This window comes from Abramis brama, assembly GCF_963993115.1.
Source record: "Abramis brama genome assembly, chromosome: 3".
NCBI classification, from domain to species: Eukaryota; Metazoa; Chordata; class Actinopteri; order Cypriniformes; family Leuciscidae; genus Abramis; species Abramis brama.
The window spans coordinates 62,744,960-62,771,627 of NC_139965.1; the positions used below are offsets into that span (position 1 = coordinate 62,744,960).

General features: G+C 43.2%; 1 protein-coding gene across 2 annotated transcripts; it reads left to right on the forward strand.

Annotated features, from left to right (window-relative positions):
• The first annotated feature begins 1,974 nt into the window (after positions 1-1,974).
• On the forward strand, positions 1,975-26,334 carry LOC311080372 (hydroperoxide isomerase ALOXE3-like). 2 transcript variants are annotated; one of them, XM_084110316.1, is made up of 16 exons: positions 1,975-2,076; positions 2,182-2,240; positions 2,345-2,495; positions 3,752-3,956; positions 6,806-6,887; positions 7,009-7,131; positions 13,860-13,963; positions 14,062-14,231; positions 14,364-14,507; positions 14,789-14,992; positions 18,156-18,242; positions 22,390-22,559; positions 22,897-23,018; positions 23,444-23,544; positions 25,583-25,753; positions 26,076-26,334. In XM_084110316.1, exons 3-16 carry the CDS (start codon positions 2,352-2,354, stop codon positions 26,253-26,255), a joined length of 2,007 nt encoding a protein of 668 aa, XP_083966442.1. In that variant the 5' UTR covers positions 1,975-2,076; positions 2,182-2,240; positions 2,345-2,351; the 3' UTR covers positions 26,256-26,334. The 2 variants fall into 2 exon arrangements, with proteins under 2 accessions (XP_083966442.1, XP_083966443.1); XM_084110317.1 differs by having other exon boundaries at positions 1,998-2,076; positions 2,209-2,240.
• Positions 26,335-26,668: the final 334 nt, after the last annotated feature.

The following is a 26,668-nucleotide window of genomic DNA, read 5'->3' on the forward strand; positions in this document are numbered from 1 at the left end:
GCTCAATTTCATGCATTTCATCTTCAGAAAGATCTTTCTTCCTCGCCGTATAAACTGTGACTTGCTTGATAATTTTGAACAACCTCTTTAGGCAGGGTTTCCATTTACCTAAGTAGACCTTTGGAACACTGTGTATATACAGACCCTTTCCAAAAATGTTGAATATCATGGAAAAGTTTATTTATTTCCATAATTCCATTCAAAACGTTAAACTTCCATAGATTATAGATTCAGGGCCCACAACATAAACAATTTCAAGTATTTAGTTGTTTATTTGTACATAATTTGGGTTTCCAGCTCATAAAACCCATGAAAACAGGATTTAAAAAAATTAGAATATTACATGAAATTACTCAGTAATTACACAGTGATACCATGGTCATTGAACCAGGTTTTGGTTCTTTTGGCAGTGTGGGCAGGTGCAAATCCTGCTGGAAAATGAAGTCAGCATCTCCATAAAGCTTGTCTACTGAAGGAAGCATGAAGTGCTCTGGAAATGTCCTGGTAGACGGCTGCGTTGAGTGGACAGCACAGTGGACCAACACCAGCCGATGACATGGCTCCCCAAACCAACACAGACTGTGGAAACTTCACACTGGACTTCAAGCATCTTGGATTGTGTGCCTCTCCATTCTTCCTCCAGACTCTGGGACCTTGGTTTCCAAATGAGATGCAAAATTTGCTCTCATCAGAAAAGAGGACTTTGGTCCACGGTGCTTTATTAAATCCAGAGTCAACGCAGCCGTCTACCAGGACATTTTCAGAGCACTTCATGCTTCCTTCATTTTCCAGCAGGATTTGCACCTGCCCACACTGCCAAAATAACCAAAACCTGGTTCAATGACCATGGTATCACTGTGTAATTACTGTGTGATTTCATGTAATATTCTAATTTTTTGAAATCCTGTTTTCGTGGGTTTTATGAGCTATTTTTAAATACTTGAAATCGTTTAAGTTGTGGGCCCTGAATCTATAATCTATGGAAGTTTAACGTTTTGAATGGAATTATGGAAATAAATAAACTTTTCCATGATATTCTAATTTTTTGGAAAGGGTCTGTATGTAGATGGTCAAACATTCTTTTGTATGCACTTTGCATTTTGTTTATTGATAACTGAAAACTATTCATGTCATTATAAATGTGAAAAAAGTCAAACTCAGTGAGTGAATTGCTGGTCACACACAGTGCAGTGCAGTGAAATTTGTTATAAAGAGCTCAAAAGTTGAGCTGTGGTCAGATAAGACTTCCTCTTTTTTTTAACTGCCTAGAACAACCTATACAGTTATCAGAACAAGTAGTAACGCAAACATAGACATGCAGATGTTAGTGGCTTGGTGTAGAAATGTTGTGTTGCATGTTGTGTCCGTGTATAAGATGTCTGCTTTCCCTGCCATCTGTGTCAGTCCTAAATTTATATAGTGCTTTTTACAGATTGTTTCAAAGCAGCTTTCCAGAGATAACAGGAAAATAATGCAACAAAGTTAGTTTCTGCTGTACAGCAGATCTAGAAGAAGGAAAGATCTGTCAGTTACAATTGGTAATCATTCATCACCTTCAGTTCCTCTATTATGTGGGCTCCCACAAGGGTCCATATTGAGTCCTTTTTTATTTTCCCTGTATATTTTCTATCTTTAGGAAATATGAGATCACATACCACTGTTATGCTGATGACACTCAATTGTATGTTCAATTACAACCTCTTGATAAGATTTGTGCCAACACTGTTAAGTGTCTCTGATGTAAAATGCTTGATGGCTACGAATTTTCTCCACTTAAATGAGAGCAAAACTGATGGGTTTTTTTTTTTTTTGGGTGTATTTTTTGACTGCAAGTTGAATTTTGCACAACAAGTTAGTGCTGTGGTGAAAACTAGTTCCCTTTCGAGAGGTCTCTCGTTTGAAGACTTTCCTTATTTGTACAAAGGAAGGAAGGAATTTTTAGATTGGGTGTCATGACTGTGACGAAAATGAATACTTTACAAAAAAGTTATAAAATGCTTGGAGACTTCTGCTCTTGGCCTCTTCTTGTTCAGATCATTTTGAAAGGAACAAGGTCCTTGTTTTGGCAAAAACCTGGTAATAAAACTTTAAAGATCTTTGCTACAGAGAATAATTAAAATGTATTTCATTTCTGTGGTAATTTCCATGACATAAACTGCTCTCTCTTTACAATCAATCTAGTTACAACAGTTGTTGCAATTCTTACAGCAGTAACATTGTGAGTTCTCTTACAGAAAAAGGTAAGAATCGCTCTCTCTCTTTCACTTATGGACTTGGTGATATTCTTTGGTGGTCTCATCATGTTTGGATTTTCTCTTAAAAATCATTGTCTATTACTTTGCAGAACAGCCATGGTGATCTACACAGTAACGGCGTTCACAGGAAAGGGGCTTTTGGCGGGCACCACTAGCCGTATCTACATCCAACTGCGTGGCACTGATGCTGAGAGTGAGGAACAGAATCTAAATCCCATTAAGGGGTTTTTGCAAGGATCGGTAAGTGCACCCAATTAAACCAACAGTAAGGAGTTTTTGACTAAACCATCAGTCAACACTACATTTAATGGAAGATATTTGAAAGAGTGAGAATAAAAGTTGTATGGAGTAATGAAAAAAAATCTTTTTTTATTTACATTAAAATTATCGTCCCATATGTACGACGGCATATTAGGGACATTGTAGGTAAAAAAAATAAATAAAAAAAACTCAGAATATCGGTGAAAAAATAACCACATTGCTTCACTTTGCACTCAGACTGAACCTGCTCTTCAGCCCGCGTCACGAGGCATCATCCAGAGAGCACCCAGGGCCAACAGCTTTGACCCAATCTCTCATTGGCTGAGGCAAGCTGTGAAAGGAAGAAACAGCCTATAACCCAATCAATCTAACACTGTTTTGCCTAAAAGCCAGTCTTTTATTGGCCAGGCATGTTTGACAGCCATATGCTTCATACTAGTTGCACTAGTTCTAATATTATATATAGTCGTAACATTCCAGGAAAAAACTCGGAATATAAACTAGAATACTCACAAAAAACTTGAAGTGAAGGTACCACATCACTTCACAAGGCTGTACCTCATCACACCAGTCCACCATAAACATGTATCTCACATATGGCTGTCAAACATGCATGGCCAGTAATAAAGACTAGCTATTACATTAAATTCATAGCGGGTTATCATGAATATCCAAAGCAAAACAGTGTCAATAGATTAATCTGGTAGGCTATAGGCTGTTTCTTCCATTCACAGCTTGCCTCAGCCTCAGCTATCAGGAAATTGGTTCAGAAAGAACGCTGCCCCTGCATGCTCTCTGGATGATGCCTTTGTGATGTGGGCTGTGGATCAGGTTCAGGTTGAATGCAAAGTGAAGCAGTGTGGTTCCATTACCGGCCAGGAACGCTTCAGTGTTTCACACTAGTTGCACCTCCTCACTAACGTGTGCCTGTGGGATCTTTGTTTACGGGGCTGTCTGTGGTGCTACATCCTTGGAATATAAAGAAATGTGGTTCCTTGACACTATTTTTCAGAGTTTTTTCTTGCAAATTTTTGACTTTATAATCACAGAATATTGTTCTTGGTGTTTTTTTCCATGCAAACTTGTTATTTTATAATCTCAGAATATTTGTGTTTTTTTCATGGAAATTCTGAGTTTCTTCGCTGAATTTTAAACCCCCTCCCCCAATTGCATATTATTAAAATTTGTTTTACCTACAAAGACCCTAATACGCCATTGTACATCTGTCTGTGCAGGAGCGAGAGTTTAAGATTCACTGTAAAGCATCCCTGGGAGAGCTCATAGCTGTCGAGCTCCACTCCAAGTCGTTTATGGGTCTTCTTCACAACCAGTGGTTCTGTGAAAAGATCTTGATCAACACTCCAGAAGGTGGCAAGATTTTGTTTCCGTGCTACTGCTGGCTTGACTGTAACGAGAGGCTCGTTTTAAGACCTGCTAAAGGTAGGCACTCCCATTTCAAGTCATGGCCAAAATTCACATTTACCGGTGTACTTGAAAGTTCAGTGGTGATGTCTTGCTAATATACTGCATGTGCACACACACACACACACACACACGATCAATACTTTTTATAATCTTTTTGCAGTGGGCTTGCTTAACCCACCCAGCTGAAACCTATATGCAAAACAAGTTTATATACATGCCCAAGGGTTAGGTGCATCCTTTAGAGCATCCTATTTCAATAATGGTCATGGTTTTACTATAATCATTTATGTGGGTGATGTCTGGGTTGTTTGGGATATCACACAGAGAGTTATTGCCTATATATTTTTTAATGAACCAGTTCATGTGTACAGCACAGCTTTTATACATTTTTATTGTTACTTCCTGCATATTGTTAATGCTTTGTGACATGTCCACCAGCTATGTAAGCTATGCACACACACACACACACACACACACACACACCCACACACACACACACACACACACACACATGAATACTTTTATTTGGATCTGAAAGACATTACAAAGAAAACAAGATCCAAATACTCTGGGAAGAGTCTTTGACCAAGTGACAGATCTACAGTTCATTCATGGCTCACATACTTGTACAGGTCCTTCCATTTATGATTCTCAACACATTAAGGATAAACAGAACATCTCCGTCTCCATATTTGCTCCCTATGGCTGCAACAGAGCAGAATTTTGCAAGCCTTTTTGCCTCCTTTTTTTGCAGCCCCCCAAACTGCATCCCCCTGATCACACTCTTATGGATATGACCCAAACTTCCAAATACCAGAATTATTAATCTACAGTTATATCCAAGATGGAGAATGAGATCTACCAGAGGTTGATATTTCAATAGTTTGGAATAGTAGCAAGTCTCCATGTACAGGTCAAAACAGCAGCCCACCTCAAAGATACACACACACACACACAGGTCAAAACAGCAGCCCACCTCAAAGATATATACAGATTTCTTAACCTCATTTAAAATTACAATGTCAGGAGTATTTGGAATGTTTGGAATGTAATCACTGTCAGATGTGTTATGATGAAACCAGTTAATTCGTACAGTGCTATGCTTGTAGATCTTACTATCATGTCCACAGATTACCTTTTGCAAGTCCTTTGCAACCAGATCAACCAAACGGTCATGTCTGGCCACATAAAGTCCTTTATAGTTGTAGCATCCGTTTAGTATGTGAGCAACCGTTTCATTTTCCTGCTGAGTTGGATGTAATATACAATAGGGTCCATGCTTTGATGGATACCATATTGCCAAATTGTACTTCGTTGGTAGACACTGTAGTCTTGCTTTAATAATGAATATCAGAATGTCATCTGAGATTGAGGGGTTTGTCAGGACAGAATGAGACACTGAATGGTAATGCAAGTTTTCCTTGTAATCTGAGACCCGTCCAGTGCTGTCCATTGTGGGTCTGTCTAAGATGAAGAATTGAGGCTCTTGCGTGTTTAATCTGTAGCTGGTGAGGTGTACTGTCTTTATTGAGGATCGCCAGGGTGGAAACCAGCGGATCGGTGATTATGCTGTCGTTAAGAGCAATTACTTCTCCGTCGGGTCCCAGCCAGGACAGCTGTATTCCTGTACGGCAGCAGAGGTCATTTAAATCCAGCCAGTCGGAGCGCTCTCCAAATCCGGCTGCTCTGATGTCTAACTTTCCGTTCTGCTTTAGTTTAAATCCAAGAAACTGGGACTCGTTTGTGGAAGCAGCAGGTATTTTGCGACGCTGTAGATGTAAAAACAGCGAATCGCGTGATAGTTCTCTAACAGTTGTATCGTCATTGTTGAGCATGTTTAGAAGATGTCCTGTTCTGGAGGCGGTGTAGAGCCATTCAATGTTTGGGGCGCCGAGACCTCCGTCTCTACACGGCTAGAAGATAATATCCCGAGTTGTACGACTATTAAGACAAAACCACTACCTCACCAGCTTCACCGTTTCGTTGTTCATCGCTGACAGTGTACATTTTGGAATATGTACGTTCGGGAAAAGGTGTTGGATTTTAGCCACTGCAATCAACCTGATGGCTTCAATCTTCATCAGTATGGGGAGTGGGGCAGCATCAATCAGCCCGAGTCTTTGGGTGTACTCGTGACACAGCTCTGTGATCTGTTCCTCCCAATTGCCACTGACGTTAAATTTATGACCCAGATAAGGATATGTTTTGTGGCGTTCATACAGTCGGATGGGTTTCTGCATTAATGAGAAGGCAGGGGGCTTGTCAGGCTTTGCTTTAAACCATCTGTTTCCTCCACTGCGTCTTTCAGTCTTTCACACACACACACAAACACACACACACACAGACACACACACACACACACACACACACATACACACACAGACTTTTTTATAGTGTAGAAGACTTCCTTTAAGCAAACATTTATTTCTTCATATGATGGAGAGATAATGTCTAAAGTGTCAGATGCTCTAATAAAGTATAACTCCTGCACAGGGTCAGGACTAGAGATTACATGGCTGTCATTGTTGTGATGTTTATTGGGAGATGGCTTGCAGTGGTACTGCATACGTAGTTGTCATTCGTGGTTTTTTTTTGTTTTTTTGTTTTTTTTACAAAGACATCTTTTTTTATACGTATCTCAGAAGACTGTGACTTAACTATAGGCTAATGCTACCATTAGCCTTTTTAAAATAAAGCACATCATTTAGTGTCATGTCAAAATTACATGGATGACAAGTCATTGTTCTATGATCAAGAAACGATATATACAAAATATAGCCTACATTTTTATTTATTTTTTCAAAATGTTTTCGGTTGCAAACATAAATTTAGATTGTGAATTAATGTTGGCATTTGCATTTCAGCTTCACTTGTGTTCCAGGACACCAACCCAATAGCCCAAAGACAAAGGATGAGGCAGCTAGAGGAGCAACAAAAGTTATTTAGGTTAGTGGGCAGCACACTAATACAAGTCGGGTGTGACAGCGAAGTGTCTGCCTTATATTAAAATAAATTCAGTGAAATTAAATTCCTTCCGTTAAAATATAGCTGAATATTCTACTCCCAGGTGGCATGTGTACGCTGAGGGCACACCTCAAGTTATCGATTGCGACACTGCCCTCGCTCTGCCAGCTGAAGTCCGATTCTCTTACACAAAGGAAAACGAGTTTTACTCCAGTGCAGCAAAGCAGTAAGTGACCAAGTCATTTTAACCCTCCTGTAGTGTTCATCTCTTTGTTACACACTGTTCAGTGTTCACGGGTCTGCTGGACCCTATATTGGGTTTTTAGAACAACACAACCATAAGAATTTAGGGAAACAACTGAACAGACGTCAACTCTATTTTAATTTAAATTACAAGCAATATGGACAGTAGGCATATTCATGGTTAATCTTTGCCATATAGGCTTCCTCTTCCAGATCGCAGTTAATCAGTAGCATCAGCAGGTTTCCATCAGTGTAGTTTCACTCGACATGAAAATGAGGGAGAAGACAGATTCCCATGCTTAAAATATATCACTGTTGCAACTGTGTCTGAGTGTTGGTGTAGTTTCGCACACTGCACGGCATCTGTTTTTCATCAGATTAACAGATTTTTACCATGTTTGCCTTTTCTCACCTACGATTTACACATTTCTGTTGCATCAGGATTCCATGGACCCAAGCACCACAGGAGAGATAAGTTATATTGGTAATGTAGAGGCAATGTCAGATTACTTTGGAGTATGCTTTGTTAAAAAATTAACTGCAATAATTCTTCAAGGATTCGCCATGTATACTCAGCTGAAAGTAGGCTACCCAATGTAATCGTAACTCGAGAGACGCATTTAGAGAGTTCATAAGTAGTGAGCCCATGACAGCAAGCTTAACCATTTCACCATTATTGTTAGGACAATGGACTGTATCAATGTTTTCTGTTTGTAGGTTAGCCTAATATTGTCATAAAAGGTAAGAGAGGACCCAAATGCGAAAATGCAAAATAACAATGTCTTTAATGAAACAAGGGAAATGACTCCAGATAATGGGTAGAAACGTACTTGGTTACTTACATAACCTCGGTTCCCTTAGAGATAAGGGAATGAGTAGTGCATTGCAAACGCTGTGGGAAAACTCCTTTTCTCGAGAATATTGAAGCCTTTATTTTAAAACGCATTGCAGCTGCACAGCGAGAGCATCATAGCTGTGCTGCGGCAACTGCACAAACCTATGGCGAGTGAGCAATTTGGACATGACAGGAGAGTATAAATTCAAAGAAATCTTGCCATATGACAGGTCTATATCGATTGAAGCGAAACACCTGATATGAGCGAAATAGCACTGCAAGGCAACGCAGTGCCCTTATCTCTAAGGGAACCGAGGTTACGTAAGTAACCAAGTACGTTCCCTTACGAGAACGTTCTCTCATACTGCGTTACAAACGCTGTGGGAACCCAATTTAAAACGCAGTGCTATTCGCCCGCGACTACTCTGAGAATCCGGGGAGCCCCGGGACTATGACAGAGTAGTTTGAATATCATGTATGCCAGAGCAATCTGGATAGTGTGAGTTTCGTGACCGGCAGCCCTTTGGTGCGGCCCCCGAAACAGATAAAGAGCTGTTCAGACTGTCTGAAAGAGGCCGAACGCTCCAAATATATCCTCAGAGCTCTGACGGGGCAGAGCGTGTGAGCATCACTATCCTGTCCCGAAACTGGGAGGGCAGATAGCGAAATAACCTGGGCTCTGAACGGTGTTGAGAGCACCTTTGGTACATATCCGTGTCTTGGCTTAAGGAAGACTTTAGAGTCGTTAGCCCCAAACTCAAGACAGGAGGCACTCTTTTTACTGATGCCAGTGCCAATAGCAGGGCGGTTTTAAGAGAGAGGGGTCTTAGATCAGCCGACTGAAGTGGCTCAAAGGGGGGCCCCTCTAGCCTCCATTATGTTATTCAGGACACCTTCTGGGAGGTCCCGGGGTACCCGTTGAGTGGCCATACATGGAGGGCCCACAAGTCAGGACGGGGGTGCCAGATAGTCCTGTTTGCCTGCGCAAGGAGGTCGCTCCTCAGCGGGATTGGCCACGGAACTATCACAGACAGTTGCATTAGCTCTGGGAACCAAATCTGGGTTCGCCAGAGGGGGGCTACAAGTAGGACTGCGCAATTCGTGTTCTTGATCCGTTCGATGACCTGAGGGAGCATCGAGACCGGGGGAAACGCATAAAGGGGGAGGCTGGGCCACTCGTGGGCCAGCGCATCCCTGCTCTTTGAGAAAAAGATTGGGCAGTGACAGTTGTCTTCTGAGGCGAAGAGGTCTACCTCTGCCTTCCCGAAGACCTCCCATAACAGGAGAACCGTCTGGGGGTGGAGTGACCATTCTTCTGGGGGAACATTGCCCCGAGAAAGCATGTCTGCTCCTACGTTCATCGTGCCCAGTACGTGAGCTGCCCTGAGTGAGCGCAGGTTGGTTTGAGCCCACAGCAGTAGCTGTATGGCTATGGCGAACAGGTTGCGGGACCTAAGGCTGCCCTGGCGATTTATGTAGGAGACCACTGACATCTTGTCCGTGCGGACCAAGACGTGGTGTCCCGCCAGATACGGGAGGAATGTTTTTAGGGCTAGAAAAACCACTCTCATCTCGAGGCAGTTGATGTGTAGGCATTTCTCCGAGCTCGACCAGAGGCCGGAGGCAGGCCTGCCCTCGTACAAGGCTCCCCAACAGAGGTTGGAAGTGTCTGTCGAAATGACCCTCCTCTCTGAGACCAAACCCATGCTCACACCCTGCTGGTACCAGCTGGTGTTTTTCCAGGGGTCCAGAGCTATGATACAGCGCTGGTCCACCCTGATATTCAAGAGGCCCAAGCGCCATTCATGGGGGGGTACTTGAGGTGCTAGCCACAGCTGAAGAGGACGCATACGCAGTAGGCCTAGTTGGAGTACTGATGATGCTGAAGCCATAAGGCCCAAAATCCTCTGAAACGTTCGGAGGGGTACATAGGAGCCCTCCTTGAATGACGCGGCGAGCCGCTGAATTGACAGAGCCCGGTCCGTGGTGGGCCATGCTCTCATAAATACGGAGTCGAGAACTGTACCCAGGAACGTGATACGTTGGCTGGGAGACAGTATACTCTTGGAAAAGTTTACCCTGAGCCCGAGACATTCTAGATGGCTGAGGAGCCAGGTTTTGTGAGTATGGGACTCCGCCTCTGACTGAGTCAGTATAAGCCAGTCGTCGAGGTAGTTCAGAATGCGCATTCCCCGCTGTCTCAGGGGGGAGAGAGCTGCATCCATGCACTTTGTGAATGTACGAGGTGCCAGTGCCAGTCCAAATGGTAGGACTGTGTACTGATATGTCTGCCCCTCTAAGGCGAATCTCAAGAATAGTCTGTGGTGGGGGTTCACTTGGATGTGAAAGTAAGCGTCTTTTAGATCCACTGTAAAAGAACTCCTGGGCGAATTTGCGCTAGGATGTGTCTGGTTGTAAGCATTCTGAATGGCCGTGACATGAGGGCCTTGTTCAGGTGTCTGAGATCTAAAATGGGTCTCAAGCTGCCGTCTTTCTTAGGAACGAGAAAATAACGGCTGTAAAATCCCGACTCGCTTTGTGATGCGGGGACTATCTCGATAGCCCCTTTCGCCAGCAGACATGAAACCTCGGTGCGGAGGACATGAGCTATGGTGCTCCTTACCGTGGTTTGAATAATAGCGCAAAAGCGCGGTGGTTATGTTCATCACCCAATCTGAGACTCCGGGGATGGCCTGCCAAGCCAGAGCCCGATGAGCCAGAGGTAAAATCATATCTGACGGTGGAACGCCCAGATTTGGGGGCCCGAACCGCCGTGGGTTTATGTGAGAGAATTTGCTCGATTTGTGCTTTGTGTGGGTCGCTGTTAAAACAGCGTTTGGGTGCAGGGGTGCGTGACAGATGACGGGCCCATGTTCTGCATTTAATACTGCTCCAGCCGCCTGAGCTGAAGAGGGGGCTGTGAGAAGCACTCGAGCGGTCTTTGGGGCTGGTCCAGCCGCGGCGGGACATAGACCCCTCTTTCTGCCGGCTAGGACGGCTTTTTGGGCCCGTGGTCGAGCGTGAGCTTCGGCCGGGGGCCCTGGCGCTTGGGGAACGGGTACCGTTTCACTGGCTTCAGACGCTGGCTGGTTTCAGCCGCTGGGCGGGGCTGATGAACCTGCGGTGCTGTCTTTTCTGGCTGCGGCGTGCTCCTGGGGCGCTGTGAAGCCGAACTGGAGCGCTTCGGGAGGAAGTGCTTCATAGCACTGGAAGCCTTTTTGGCTTCGTGAAGCGCTCTGCGAAGCCGCTGACTGATGGGCCGCAGAGACCAGTTGTGGAGACCGGTGAGTCGAGGAAGGCGGTCTTGTCCGCGTCCCTGATCTCAGTCAAATTCAGCCATAAGTGGCGCTCCAATACTACTAGGCTGGCCATGTTGCGGCCGATGGCCTGAGCAGTGGTCTTTGTTGCCCGTAGCGCCAAGTCTGTAGCACTTCTGAGGTCCTTGAAGGCATCCGGATCAGGGCCTGACTCATCCATAGCACGGAGGAGCTTAGCCTGGAACACCTGAAGGGTCGCCATGGCGTGTAGTGCAGAGGCGGCTTGACCGGCGGCGGAATAAGCGCGGATGGCCATAGCCGAAGTAGTCCTGCACGGCTTGGACGGGTGCACTGCTTTTGACCTCCAACTTCCTGCAGTGGGAGGGCACAAATGTGAGGCGACCGCTTCCTCAAGTGGCGGGAGCGTCACATAGCCCTTTTCCTCAGCGCCGTCAACAGTGGAGAGCGTGGTAGAGGAAGAAGAGCACAAACACGCTGAAAAGGGCGCGCACCAGCTCTTTGTGAGCTCCTCGTGGACCTCAGGGAGAAATGGAGCGGCGCGCTGGCGAGGGGCCGTTTGACGCCCCGGCAGGTACCACTCGTCGAGGCGGCTTCTCGCGGGTTCAGCTGGTGAAAGCCAGTCGAGACCCAGTTCGTCGACAGCGCGAGACGTGACACGGAGAAGCTCGGTGTCAATGCTCGCTCTGGTGTCGAGACAATCACTCTGACAGGGAGGGGCGGGGTCCGCGGAGCCCGACCAATCTTCACTCTCAGATGCCGCTACTGAAAGTGTGTCATCCAGTTCCTCAGCAGATCCGCCAAAGGAAACGAGTCCCGCCGCTGCAACAGAGGGGCGTTGGTCGCTTCTGACGAACCGAACTGGAGATGGAGGTATAGGCGAGGCACGTGGGGAAGGACCCGGTGTGCACACGCTGAAATCACCGCGTTCAGGGATCCTCTGATTGCGCCGCTTCTTCCTACGGGGCTCGCGGAGCGCCGAAGACGGGAAGGTGGGCAGGCTCACTCTCTGAAGTAGCGAGAGCGAGTCTGGATCGGAGGACAGACACAGGCATGCGGTCACAGTGATGACAGCTGCCTTTAGTGAGCGCTGCATCGGCGTGCTCAGGGCCGAGACAGATAGCGCACTGGGTGTGTCGGTCTGACACATGCAGGGGAACCCCGCAGGAATCGCAGATGGGAAGCAGCATTTGTAACAACGCGCTGCCGCTGTTAAAAAAGCGATTTGCTCTTTTAGAAAAGCTTGCAAAGGATACTCGCCAGATGCCACAGGGAAACGCTTGCTGGCGAAGTCTGCCGATGGCGCAAAGCTGTTCCGCTGAGAGGCTGTTCTACGGCGAGGCGGCTTCCAATCCGGAGAAATCAGCGACGAGGTGTGTCTCAGAGCTGAAGGAGAATAGATCTGTCATATGGTGAGTTTTCTCTGAATTTATACTCTCCTGTCACGTCCAAATTGGCGCGCTCGAGTCTGGCAGGGCGCCAAGCACTCCCATTGGATCGCGCACTCCTGCTCACTCACCATAGGTTTGTGCAGTTGCCGCAGCACAGCCAATCAGCTCACTCGCGTGAGCTATGGTGCTCTCGCTGTGCATTTTAAAATAAAGGCTTCAATATTCTCGAGAAAAGGAGTTTTCCCGCAGCGTTTGCAACACAGTACGAGAGAACGTTCTCGTAAGGGAACAGAAAACTTCCTCTTATAAAGATGAAGAACAGAAACAGCCGACAATCTGGGCGTTAAGGCAAATAACAGAAATCCTCTTGTAGAAAATACACAGAGCTGGGCACAGCAGATAAGCCCAGGGTCTGGCGGCGACAAGCCTCAGGTCTCTCAGAGAGGAAAAGGTTGGCAGCAGGCGGGGTACAGGCACTGGCCGGTCTTCAGCAGCAGGTAAACTGGGCAGAGTACAGTATAGAGTAAGCGAATAATTCAGCATTCACAGAGAATTACCAGTACAGACCAGATCCCGACAAGACTCAGACAGGACAGGAACGTGAAGGGAATAGAAAGAGAGCTCCTTGCATAGTGATTCACGTAATAATCTGGCAAAGAAGCAGGAAAAGAGAAAGCTAGAAGTAGCAAACACAATCAGAAAGGAAACGAGAACAGGTGTGGGAGAATTAGCGCGATAGCTAGTAGAGACTAGGAACAGCTGAGAGAGAGTGAAGGTGCGTGTGATTATGTGTGTGTGTGTGTGTGTGTGTGTGTGTGTGTGTGTGTGTGTGTGTACGAGTGTGGCCAGAAGAGGGAGAAAGAGAAAGAGAAATATACCAGACTCATAACAAATATGGTGTGTTTTTTAGTGATAGATTACACTGGTGGAAATGCTAAATATTTATAGCTAGATTTAATTTTAAGTATGCTTTAGTTCAAAATGAACTGTGGTGATTTAAAAACATGATCCATGTATATACAGTGTATTTTGTATGGAAGTGGATGGCATTCACAAAATAGCTTTGTCTTCTTGAAGACAGTAATAATATAATATCTAATAGTAACTTCAAAGATGATCACAACTAAAGCTTGGATGGACCATAGGTAATATATCAAGGCTAGTTACACTATTAATGTTTGCACTGTGTACCTGTGTATTCTGTGTACAGGTTAGCTGTTCTGAAGCTAACTGGATTAGCTGACAGCAGAAAATCGTGGGAAAGCATCAGCCAAATGGAAGCACTCTTTTGTGGAAATGGAAACAAAACCATTGGTAGTCATCTTAAATGAATGAACTGTTCAAAATGACTGTATTGCAAATAAATTACTGTCTGTACTGTAGCATATGTTCTGACACAGCGTGCTTTGCAGAATACATTCAGGAGCACTGGGATAAGGACGAGTTCTTTGGCTACCAGTTTCTGAATGGCATCAATCCCATGATGATCCAGCGCTGCTCAACTCTGCCCACGAATTTCCCCGTCACAGATGACATGGTCAAAGGCTCACTAAGAGGAAGCAGCTTGGAGCAGGAGATGAAGGTATGCTACTTGCTCCTGGCAATGATGGGCAAGTTCTTCTCGAGATTTTGAATGACTGGGTCTGGTTTGCTTTGATTTTGCCTAATTTCTTGGCTTTCTTCATTATTTGGTGTGATCTACCCCCATACCCAGAAAGGGAACATCTTCTTGTCTGACTATAAGATGATGGACGGGCTGGTGGGGAATGTTGTCAGTGGCAGGCAGCAGTATCTCACGGCTCCCCTGGTCCTGCTGTACTGCAACCCTCATGGCATGATGTTGCCCATCGCCATTCAGGTGCGTATCTTGCATCCGGAGTGCAGAAATCCACGGGTTATGAATATAACCTCGGCTCTTTGAGGGAGAACACAAGACATCACCCTGTATGGGATATCGTTTATTAAATTAAATACAGATGAATAAATCTTGAAAGATGAGGTAAAAAAACTAATTATTACAAAGAAACAAAGAAAAGGTGAAATATAATGTACAACTGAAGAGTGGGAAAACATGTCTGAATGATTAAACATTAAATAAACCTTTTTTAAGATGTCAGTGTTCAAATTTAATCTGCACAGTTAAGGCAAAAGCCCAGCAAAGACAATCCCATCTTCCTCCCAACGGATTCAAAGGGCGACTGGAAACTGGCCAAGATCTTCGTCCGAAACGCAGAGTTTGGCGTTCACGAGGTGGACTTTCACCTGCTGAGGACTCACCTGCTGGCGGAGGTGTTCACCGTGGCCACGTTGCGCAATCTTCCCTCTCCACATCCTCTCTACAAGGTATTGAATCTGTCACGCATGAGTTGGTTTGACGTGTGAATGGTGAGGGCTCATAGAACAACAGGGGCGTCTTCCAGACATGTCATATCCACAGAGAGAGAGAGAGAGAGAGAGAGAGAGAGAGAGAGGTTCAAAATTCTTTCATTTTTGACATTTCAAAACTCATACATTCATACACTCATATTTAAACATTACATTTTAAAATTAGAACATATATAAACCCACAGACATGCGTACAATTTTTTTTTTTTTAAATCAGAACCATCACATCATCATAAATGGTGCATAAAACATCAACACACCATATTTCAATAAAACAACTGATATTATTTACAATATTATAATACACATACTCTACTTTAAGCCTTCCTGCCACTAATCTCCTAAACATAACTTAAGGATCCGTAGATGCAAACTGTAAGCCTTTGTTCTTCCTAGTCTTCCACACTGCCAATGTTGCAGTCCCAATCAGATAACTTAATAAACACACTTTCTTCCCCATCACAAATTCATACTTTAACCCTCCAATGAACACTGATCTGAAAAATCCTCGCTAAATTCCCTGAACCATTCCTTCAGAAGTTTAAAAAGTCTTGCACATCTTAAAAACAAATGTTCCAAATCCTCCTCTTCACCACAAAACCTACATTCCCCACCCACTGCTGGATTCAAGTGTGCCACACATCTGTCTGTAGCTATTGCCCTGTGAATAATCATACACTGTAGATCAGCTGTTCACTTCTCCACCGGAGGTTTATACAGTGCTCTCCATCTGTCCCTTGCGAGGAAATCTGGTGTCAACAGTCCTGGCCACCCAGAGGCTTTTACTCTCCTGAGTGATTCTTGATGTTTGACCTTCACTGTGATGTGATATATGGCCTTCTTTGATGTACAGTAGACATAAAAAGTTATATTTGAGGAACCTCAAAAGACAAGACTGAACAAGCGTCCACACCTTCCAAATATTCCTTACTTAAGGGAGCTATTTTTATCTTTGTTTATTTATTTGAGCTTTTTCTGACTGATCTATCTTCCCAGTTAACATTGAAATCCCCCATTATTATTACCTATTTATCAAAATTGCAATTTGTCAGCATATTTTGTAACTTTTCATAGAAATCAGTATTTGAGTTGGGTGGGCGGCAAATTATAAAGACATATGTGGTGATAAAATTATTTTTAGCCCAATACATTCTAAGTCACAGTTTGCCAAGTTTATCTCCTCACATTGAATACTGTTCTTTATATACACCATAACTCCGCCTCTAGATTTCACTCTGTCACGTCTATAGATTTGGGAGCCTGCTACCATAATTGCAGCTGGTGGTGAATTAGCCTGGAGCCAGGTTTCAGACAAGCAAAGATAATCTAAATTCGATTCTGTTAAAATATACTGAATTTGATCAGATTTAGATACGAGGCTTCGTATATTGAGGTGCACCCCAAATAATCCTCTTGGTTTTAATTTGGAGTCCCATTGTCACGCTTGGGACTTCAATGAGGACGATGAGGCAACAGGTACAAAGTATAAAGTCCTGGAGTCTTCTACAAGGGGGTGAGCCTGGTGAACATTGACTGAAGACTCCAGGACGGTACCGGCAGTACTGGAGACTAGGGTGGGTTAGGCTGAGCAGACCAGTGATGCTCGCGCTGTGCGCGGACATGGTGTGGGGTCTGTTTTGTTCTTGATTGTTGAGCGGACCAGAGCAATGGTGGATGTCTCTGGACAGCAAGAGGGTTATGGTTATTAGAAACGCGTAGCTTTTCTGTGGCTTTATTTAGGTTTTAGAGCATTTTGTTGTTCGGTTGGAAAGGTGCAATTGAATGAAGACGTGTCTCCCAAATCCAAAATGTTTTTTTGCTTGGTTTGTCAGTAGATCAGTCACAGAGGGTGGCTTTGTATTACTGTTAAAATAGTAGTCATCCAATATAGCTCGGTATAGCTAAAGATACTCATGAGCAGCACATAGGTGAAGAGCGCTGCAGCTACACCTGTCACACCTGGTTCCGCCATCTTGCCTAATGCCTCAATACTTGATTGACTATGTGGCTCTTCACCATTTCTATCAGTTGTAAAATCTGTGGTGCAATTCCAATCTCCTCCCACAACAACACACACATTACTATCAATTGTCTTAACCTTCTCATTTTCATAAAAAATTCCATCCTCTCAGACCCATTATTTGGGGCATAAATATTCATGAACACAAATACCATTCCTCCAACCTCAATCTTAGTTAACAAAAGTCTACCTTTTTTATAACCTCATCTACAGCTAAAAAAGTAACATTTATATTTTTCGATATACTTATATTTTGCGCTGTTATTTGTCCCATGACTTAAAGTGAGCTTCCCTTCCCACCACATGCAACTTCTCAACCCAGTTAATTTTGAAAAACTCGGAAACCACTTAGTCCTATCTCTACCTCCATTTATATTCAAGAAGCCCACCCTTAAAAGCCCCATAAGAAAAAGGAAATAACCTGATGGAACGCAGGAACACACCTGATTCCATTACGCAAAGACACTGAGACACAGACCATCCCAACACCATCCCAAAAACATCTTAACCTCAATTTAACTGAATTTTAAAAAACAACTGTTATAACCCAAATTTTAAAGATGAAAAAAAAAGGAAAAAGTAAATAACAGTCACCCTCCCTCCTTACGAATCCCCACACCCAAACGCTCCCAGTGAGCACAGAGAGAGAGAGAGAGAGAGAGAGAGAGTATGTTTGTTACTTATATACTATTTGATGGCAGGAGAGTTTTTCAGCTGTAATCTGTGTTCACAGCTGTATATTTTACCTCAGAGATGTTGCTTAGTGAAAAAGCCTGCCCTTCAATATTTGCCTTTTGGAGAGCGGGACTGACTCATCTATAGCCTATGGACACAGACTACACAGAACATTAAGTTCATGAAGGGTCACTAATGTCTTACTCAAACCCATTCACCTCCCTGTAACAATTCTCTTAAAAAAATTTAATCATTCTATAATTCATGTAAAAATAACTGGAATGGTGTACAGGTACACACACACAGGTGCAAAAACGCACACACTCACAGACAAGAAATTAAAATTCATTCTTCATTCATATATTTTATCTTTGAAGATTGTGAAGGCAGGGAATACAAATCTCTTACTTACTTTTCCTTCTGTAGCTCCTCTTTCCTCATATCCGATACACGCTCCAGATCAACATCATGGCCCGGAATGAGCTGATATCCAAGGATGGGGCCATTACAATGGTATGCATATGTCATGGTTGCAGAGGCACTAACACCATGTCCTAACCAGATGCGATGCAATAAGATTCCAGGACAAATAATTTGTCTGTCCACACTAGACGCGACGCGACTGGGAGATGCATCAATCTATTAAAACCCACAGCCAATCAGAACTGCGTGTGGGCGGAGTCTCACGGCAAGTGCACAGCACTAGAGAGTAATCTTGAAGACAATCACAAGAAAATGGCTAAGTAGCTACATAATCATATTCACAAATATTACACCATTTAAACTTTATTAAAAATACATAGGCTACTGAGTTACTAAAACAATCTTTGTCAAAGAATACACTTGTTTGTTCACAGTTTGAACGTTCTTGTTTCCATTTGTTTAATTTCAAGACCTGAGGTGAATTATCCATTGTTGCTTTTACAGCTACAAAGCTGGGAGCACTAAATGATTTTCAAAGTCACATTGCATGCTTTTAACATAAATAATAAAGCACATAAACAGCACCTGAGATTATCATTGCCACACTTTGTGTTTGTTGTTCCAGCACGACGTCGCAGAAAAATATAATTTTTTTATAAAATAGAATTGTTGTGTGTCGCAGTTGCGGCTGGTTAGGACAAAAACTCTGATTAACATGGAAAAGATACCTTTTATCACGTGTCGCGGCGTCACGTGTAGTTAGGACATGGTGTAAAGGTCTTCAATTATAATCCAATACACTTTTTGTTGAATTCAGTTCATTATCCTATGTACCTGTAACAGACACGCCAGGCTCTGCCACCAGCCAATCACAGAGAGCACCATCCCCAGAGTATCACACACACCTGGGGCACGTTCAAGTTGCGCAACGTTTTGCTACGGTTTCCGGGTTGAACGTCATGTTTCCTGGAAACGGCGTGCACCGGTGTGCAACGGGGTTTGAGATACGTTTTCTCTTGTTTGGTGGGTGTGTCAGAACTGCAGTCCAATCAGCAGCAACATGTATATAAAGCACGCGGTATTAAAGTGAACTCGCACAATGGGTTCAAGGAAAGTAATTTACAAATGTGTTCGATGCAGTTCGGTATACGCAACAACTGAGGATATTAGAAGACATGTTTGTCGTAAGTTTTATTGTAAAATATAGGATCAGAGGCGGACAGAGTACACAGCTTCATTACTTGAGTAAAAGTACAGATACCCCTTGCTAAATTTCACTCAAGTACAAGTAAAAGTACTACAGTCAGATGTCTACTTAAGTAAAAGTACTAAAGTACTTGTTTTTAAAAGTACTTGAGTATCAAGAGTACAAGAGTAAATTTTCTAAATATTGCATTACTACTGCCACAGTGCTTACATTGGTAAACACAGCAAACACTTGAAGCGAAAACTATCATTAACTTGTTCAGAAAATTGAAATAGTCTGGCGAGGTGGGGCCATGGGTTCGGGATGCGATATTTTTTTTCCCAGGATGGTAGGGGAAGACTCATGAATATTCATTAGGGAAGTCATCCCTGATTGGTCTGATGACCTACCCCTAACCCCACCCCTAAACCTACCAGTCACTGGGGGTCTTATGACCTCCCTCACCCCGCCCCTAAACCTACCCGTCACTGGGGTTAAGACCAATCAGGGATGACTTCCCAAATGAATATTCATGAGTCTTCCCCTACCATCCTGGGGAAAAAAATACTCCCGGGATGGACCTGCTGCGTCTTCATCCATTGTTTCGTCCATGGTTTCGTCTCTTATCTAAATCTGACCATGGAGTTGACTTTGGCGGAAAGCTGAAGGTGATTGCTAATAGGCTGTCCCAATCAGTAGCGCCTGCACAATCCAATCACATTTGAGAGGGAAACAACAAATTGAGGGTTTCCGAGATGTTTCTTTTTTCCCTTTTTTAAATTTTTTTTTTAGAAGAAGTAACAGGTACTCACAGTTATGGATAGAAATGTAGTGGAGTAAAGAGTACAATATTTGGCTCTCAAATGTACTTGAGTAAAGTCATAAGTACTCCCCAAAAATGATACTCGAGTAAAGTATAGATCCCTCAAAATTGTACTTAAGTACTGTACTCAAGTAAATGTACTCCATTACTGTCCGGCTCTGTATAGGATATCAACATAATGATGTAGTTGTTTATATTTTTAGCTTCATTGCAAGTGTTTGACATTTGGTATAGAAATAAACAATGGTAATTAAGTGCTTTTCCTAAAAATGAGAAAGAAAATACAGGGTATTAAAACAGTATGAACTACAAATAAAGTCAGTATGTGAGGCTAAATAGATGTGTTTTAGTCTGAATTAGGTAAGATGTGTGCTTCCATTTCAGTTTCAGCAATCCCTTCACTCGATTGGGATGTTCTCTTTTGTTCTGGGCGGCATGCAAGTGCAGTAACTGTAACATCGGGCATATTTTGTAGTATTAAACACATATTTATACCGACTTCATCAGGCTCCGAAAATTCTTCACAAAGAACACAAAGAATGGCCTTCTCAGCTGCCATAGTTGCAACTCTTGCGTCATCAGAACAGTGTGTTCAACGCATCACCGTCTCTTTTTAAAAAACGTTGTGCAACGTTTTGTCGGTGCTGAACGCAGCCCTGATACCTCTCAGGTTCATCACCACGCACATACTTAAGCACACACCTCGAGCCTCATAGTTGTCTGGTCTCGTACTTGAGTAAAGACTGATTACCGGTTGTAATAGAGAGGCAGAGACGAACCAGAGAGAGAATCCACATGCAAGCTCTACTTTAATAACAATGCAAACATGTAATACAGCGCAAACAAAGAAACTCAGGACAGGAACATGGTACAGCAAACAACGACTGACAAACCACAAGAGAAACACAAGGGCAATTTATACACAGGCTAACAAGGTAACAAGAGGGTGTGGTTGATTGTCATGGGAACATACGATGGTAACCAAGGGAACAAACAAGACACACCTGGAGACTAATCAGCATGAAAAACTACAAAACATGGCACAAGACAGGAAATAACACAAAAGTCCTCACACAAGACATGAACTCAGGCTGAGATTGTGACACCCATATATTCTCTGCATATTCTATGTTCCTGCATTCCAAGTCTCACGACTCCTCGCCTCGTGTGTGCTTCCCTGTGCTCTACCTACCTGCCTCCTCTTCGTGGGTCCTCGCGAGGTGTGTGCTCCTCATCCCGCTCTGAAGTCACCACCCCCTCATCTTCTCTGATTCATCCATGTTGCAGTAAAGTTCCAAACCATTCTCTTCAGTGATTATCTCCATTGACATCTCCCATCTATTTCCACTGATTTCGCTATACTGCAATAAATCCTTTCTTTATTATATTCCATCTATCTGAGTTAATCCATTACAGAAGATCAGACCCACTTTAACGCAGCATGAGCTCTACAGATCCTTTTCAGGAGATCGTGGACGGACTCAGCGCTTCCACAGCCACAACATCAGCCATTCTGCCAGTCCCGTGGCCAACCTGGCGCCCTACTCTGGCTCGGCGGAGAATTGCAACGGATTCCTTTTACAATGATCACTGGCTCTAGAGATGCAACCGCAGCGTTTTACCACCGATCGAGCCAAGATTGCCTTTATTATATCCCTGCTGTCGGGGCGAGCTTTACAATCGGCCGAAACTCTCTGGACTCAAGCAGGACCTGTAACTCAATCCCTGGATTGTTTCACAAGGCACTTCCGCGAGGTCTTTGGTCGACCACAAGGAGATTCAACCATTGGTGAGCAACTATATCATCTTAAACAGGGGAAAGTAGATGCTGTTCGAAACTGGTCCACAACCATCAAAGAACTCCAGCGCTTCCTCGGTTTCTCCAATTTCTATCGATGCTTCATCAAGAACTTCAACTCCATCGTCTTCACATTAACAAACCTCCTGAAAGGCGAGCCCAAGTCTCTGTCCTGGTCACTCTCAGCCACACATCAGTTACAGTACCTGCAAACATATCTTGTGAGATTGTTAAAAAAAAAAATACAAAATGGATCTTTAATGTTTTCTGTGATGACTGACTACTTTAACAATCTACTCTTTTACTAAATTTTTTATTTAAATTTTGGGGAAATTATTATGGGATTTGTGGTGACAGAACTTAGTTTTTACAGTAGCCTTTAACCTAACTTTATGTCGTGTCTTCTCTCCGTTAATGATACTACTCTTAGTATGCAGGAGTAGGTGGAGAGTCATTGGAAAAATTGCTGAAGCGTGCTACTGCCTCCCTGACCTACAGTGCCCTCTGTCTTCCTGATAACATCTCTAAGAGAGGCCTGGAGAATGTGCCCCGCTACTACTACAGAGATGACGGGATGAGACTGTGGAATATCATCAACAAGTATGACTACCAGTGGAGTTTAGTCTAGTGTTTTATTTAAAGGCATTATGATTTTATCTCTCTCTCTGTGTGTGTGTGTGTGTGTGTGTGTGTTACATAATACATCCAGTTTTTAGGGCTGAACTAATACATCCTGGTGCACTTAAATTTAAAAAAATATAGTGTCAATTATACAGGTTCATGGGTTCAGTCAGTAAGCACAGGCTGTACAATGTACTGTGTTGTAAGTCGGTTTGAATAAATTCCTGCTTAAGAAATAAATGCAAAGCAAATCTACAAAAAAAGTAAAGCTGTAAATATGTAAACCTGGAAAACATCTGACTGTGGTTGCTTACAGGTTTGTTGCAGCTTTCTTACCATACTACTATCAAAGTGATGCACACGTGCAGAAGGACACAGAGCTGCAGCGTTGGATCAGTGAGATATTCACCAATGGCTTCCTGGGAAGAGATTCCTCAGGTCTGTTATTAGTCCGTTATCAAGGTTGTTGCAGTTGAAGATGCTGCAAGTGTGATTTCTGGTGGAATAAAGTGTCACGACCAATGAGTATGCATTTCCAATGGAATTGTTGCCATATTAGGACATTTACTCCAACAAAGGTTTCTTTTCTTTTTATTTTGTGTTCAGCTCAGTATTTGCACAGCATAAGATAGACATATTTGCTTTGAGGCAAAACCTCTTTTGTAAACCCCACTGTAATTCACTGTTTTATGGAAAATAATTGAACCAGGTCAATAGTCAAAAGTAGTTTGGTTTATGGCTCCACTCTCCATTTCAGTTTTTGTGTGTGCGTGTGAGTGTGTGTGCGTGTGCGTGTGAGTGTTTATGTATAAACATTCTAAACTGAGTTCCCCACAGAAACAGCCTTTCATTCTTCTTCCCAGGAATTCCATCATCTTTTCAGACACTGAAAGAGCTTATCAAGTTTGTCACCATGGTGATCTTCACTGCATCAGCCCAACATGCCGCTGTAAACAATGGACAGGTCAGTTAGTACAAGTCAATTCACTTCCAATCACACAGAGCCATTAAAGCTGCAGTCCGTGATCCTAATCTCATACACTTTTTCTCAAATCCAGCGAATTGCTCCACACATTCCTCTAGCTGTACATTCAGTGTCACGTGTTCATGTGTTTTGATTCATGTATATAGTTATGTTCTAGTGTTTTGCGGTCTGTGTGTTAAGCCAAGTGCACACTGTGCGATTTTGGCCACGATTTGGCCATATGATACAAATTGAGCAAATCCTAAAAGATTCCTCTGATCCTTGGCTAAAATCTGAAGTCTTTGATCGTTAGTTTGACATGTTCACAGACAGATGATTAATGACCGTTGCAATCACATTTTACCTCCGAACAAATTCTGGCAGTGTCAGAAGATTTGAATCTCAGTCCTGCAGTGTGACTTCCCTACGACGACCGTCAAATTGTCTTTGTTTTTCACGACAAGTTATGACTAAAATTGTTATGACTTTCAGAAACGAACCCATGCGCAGACAGTCTTCAAAACACACAGTTTATTATAGAAAGAAAAACAGGGAAAACAAAACCCACGAGGGGGCAAATAACATATACTGGGGAAAAATACAAATCACAAAACTAGACTTAGACTAGACAATAAACAGACAGCAATCACTAGATAAATCTTCACAGAGAACTCACACGACAAGACTACTCACATGATAATACAAAACAAACCAGCACAGGACAGCAAACACAAGGGACTTAAATAGGAGATAAAATAAGGACAACAGGTGATACTGATTAACAATAATGACAAACGAGGAGAACAAGGGGGCGGGGTAAGGGAACGAGACAGCACAAGCGCACAGCCCAAACAAAAGGCCATGTGCTTGTACACAAAACATGGGTCTGTCATGATCCTGCCTCAAGACTAAGGAAAAAAACAAGGACAAGAGGGCAGAATCATGACAAAAATTAACGTTAGAGATTTCTTTGTAGCCACCATTTCAATCCCGCGTGTAATGCAGCTCACATCACCGAACGTGTCATTGATCGATCAACTGAGATCTTACAGCGAGGATCATGTTCATACAGTCTGACAAGCAACAATCGTAAAGGACTATTATCAGGAGATCAGCAGAAAAACAGAACACAGCCGTTACAATGGCTTTCAAGTGTGTGAATAGCGGTTGGCGCTTTGCCTTTATAAAGCGGCACCGAACGCCAATTCCATTCTTAAGACTGTTGACTTGTCACCAGATTTGTGTTTAAACCAGATTTGGGACTTTACTTGTAGAAACTAAAAGCAATATCCACCATCTTGTTTGGAAGCTAAGCTAACAGGCGCTGTGGAGCCAGATGTGAAGTTACGACAATGGCAGAAGGTACTCAAAATGATATGGAAGAAGAGGATTTCGAAAGTCTGATGCTCGAATCAGCTGTTCGTGGCTATCTTTACGAGCCGCAATATAGCGGCTGAGGCTGATGGAGGAACAGAAGGCGGCTGCTGCGGCTTCTGCAGCCGAGGCAGAAGCCCTGCCTGTCATGGACGAGGAGCCCGGACTCGCTCGAGCTGGGGCGAACTGATGGTGCCTGTGCTCTCACTGTGCGCCTACGAACACAGTCTGTCTGCTGCAAAGAATTTCAACGATGCCAATTTCTCCTGGATGAAATCTCTGAATCAGACGAGGACACGGACATTTGTGTTGTGAACTGGATTAGTGGGAGTGGCTTGCAAAGCTGTGCAATGTGGTGCATTGTGGGAGTTGTTGTCTTCCATACAAATGCTTAGGGCTCTTTGTTACTTTCTGTCTTTCCTCGGTCAAGAAGGCACCAAATTAAAAATTTATGTTAAATTTCGACTACATATGACCCACTTTCAATAAAGATTAATGTTCCCATGGGTGAAATGCTCCTTTAAGGGGGGCATGACTAAAAAAGTTAGAAAAACCTGTCCATATCAACTTTCTATGGCCTAAGTAATGCTAATTATGTGCTCTTGTTATTCTTTATGAATATTTGGCTTGTATATCACATTTTTTCACGAATTCTTTCCCCCAGTTTGACTTTGGCGGCTGGATGCCTAATTACCCCACTGCCCTCAGAAAGCCCCCTCCCAAGGAGAAAAGCCATGCCACTGAGAACACGATCCTGGAGACCCTACCTGATGTGAGCACCACGGTGAATGGGATGGCTGTCCTGAGACTCCTGAGCAAGGACTCTGCAGACCATGTGAGTTTTTACATCATCAGGGCACATGTTTAAAGACTACAATTCAATTTCGTTGTGAAAAAGTGAACAATCTGAATGGCGTTCTTGTGAATACCATCATATTACTCTAGATGACAATGGCTTACTTACACTGCTTTCATTCCTCTAGTTTGCATTACCTGACTGTTACATTACAAAGCAGATTAGCAAACAGTGAGCATAGTGTTGCAGTGGGCTCTTACAGAATATTAGTGCTGTCATACGCAGTGTGTTAAACATTGTTATAAACATGTTTCTAATCAACATGCTATTTACGATTACAATCTTGATACCCTGTCCGTAGTACCCTCTGGGATATTTCCCAGAAAATCTGTATGATGAAGAGGTCCCTTGCAAGCTCATTGAAGATTTTCAAAAGGATCTGAGAGAGTTGTCCAATCTCATCGAGGAGCGGAACAAGAAGTTGGAGCTTCCCTACACCTATCTGAGCCCCAAAAATGTGGACAACAGTGTAGCCATTTGAAAGGATACAGAAGTCCTTAATGCATTTGTCTTTCTATTAATAGCTTTGTCAATCACAATAAAGACCAAAGCAAAAATTACTCAGTGTCATGGATGTTGGATTTCAGGGAAAATAAGTTAAATAATGTGAAAGGCACTGCTTAATGTGTGGGTTCTGAGATATGTTTTTACAACTGTGGTGTCATCTAGTAACATAAATCAGTACATTCCTGCAATATTAACCCTCTGGGATCTAAGGTGTTTTTGGGGTCCTTGAGATGTTTTGACATGCCCTGACATTTGTGCTTTTTTCAGTTGCTTATAAACATATTAATGGAAAAGGTGTCATTACACTCTATTCAGCACAAACAGGGCTAGCATAATATGCGAGCAAAATGTATGTACATGTTTGTATTTTTGAGAGAATAATGTTTA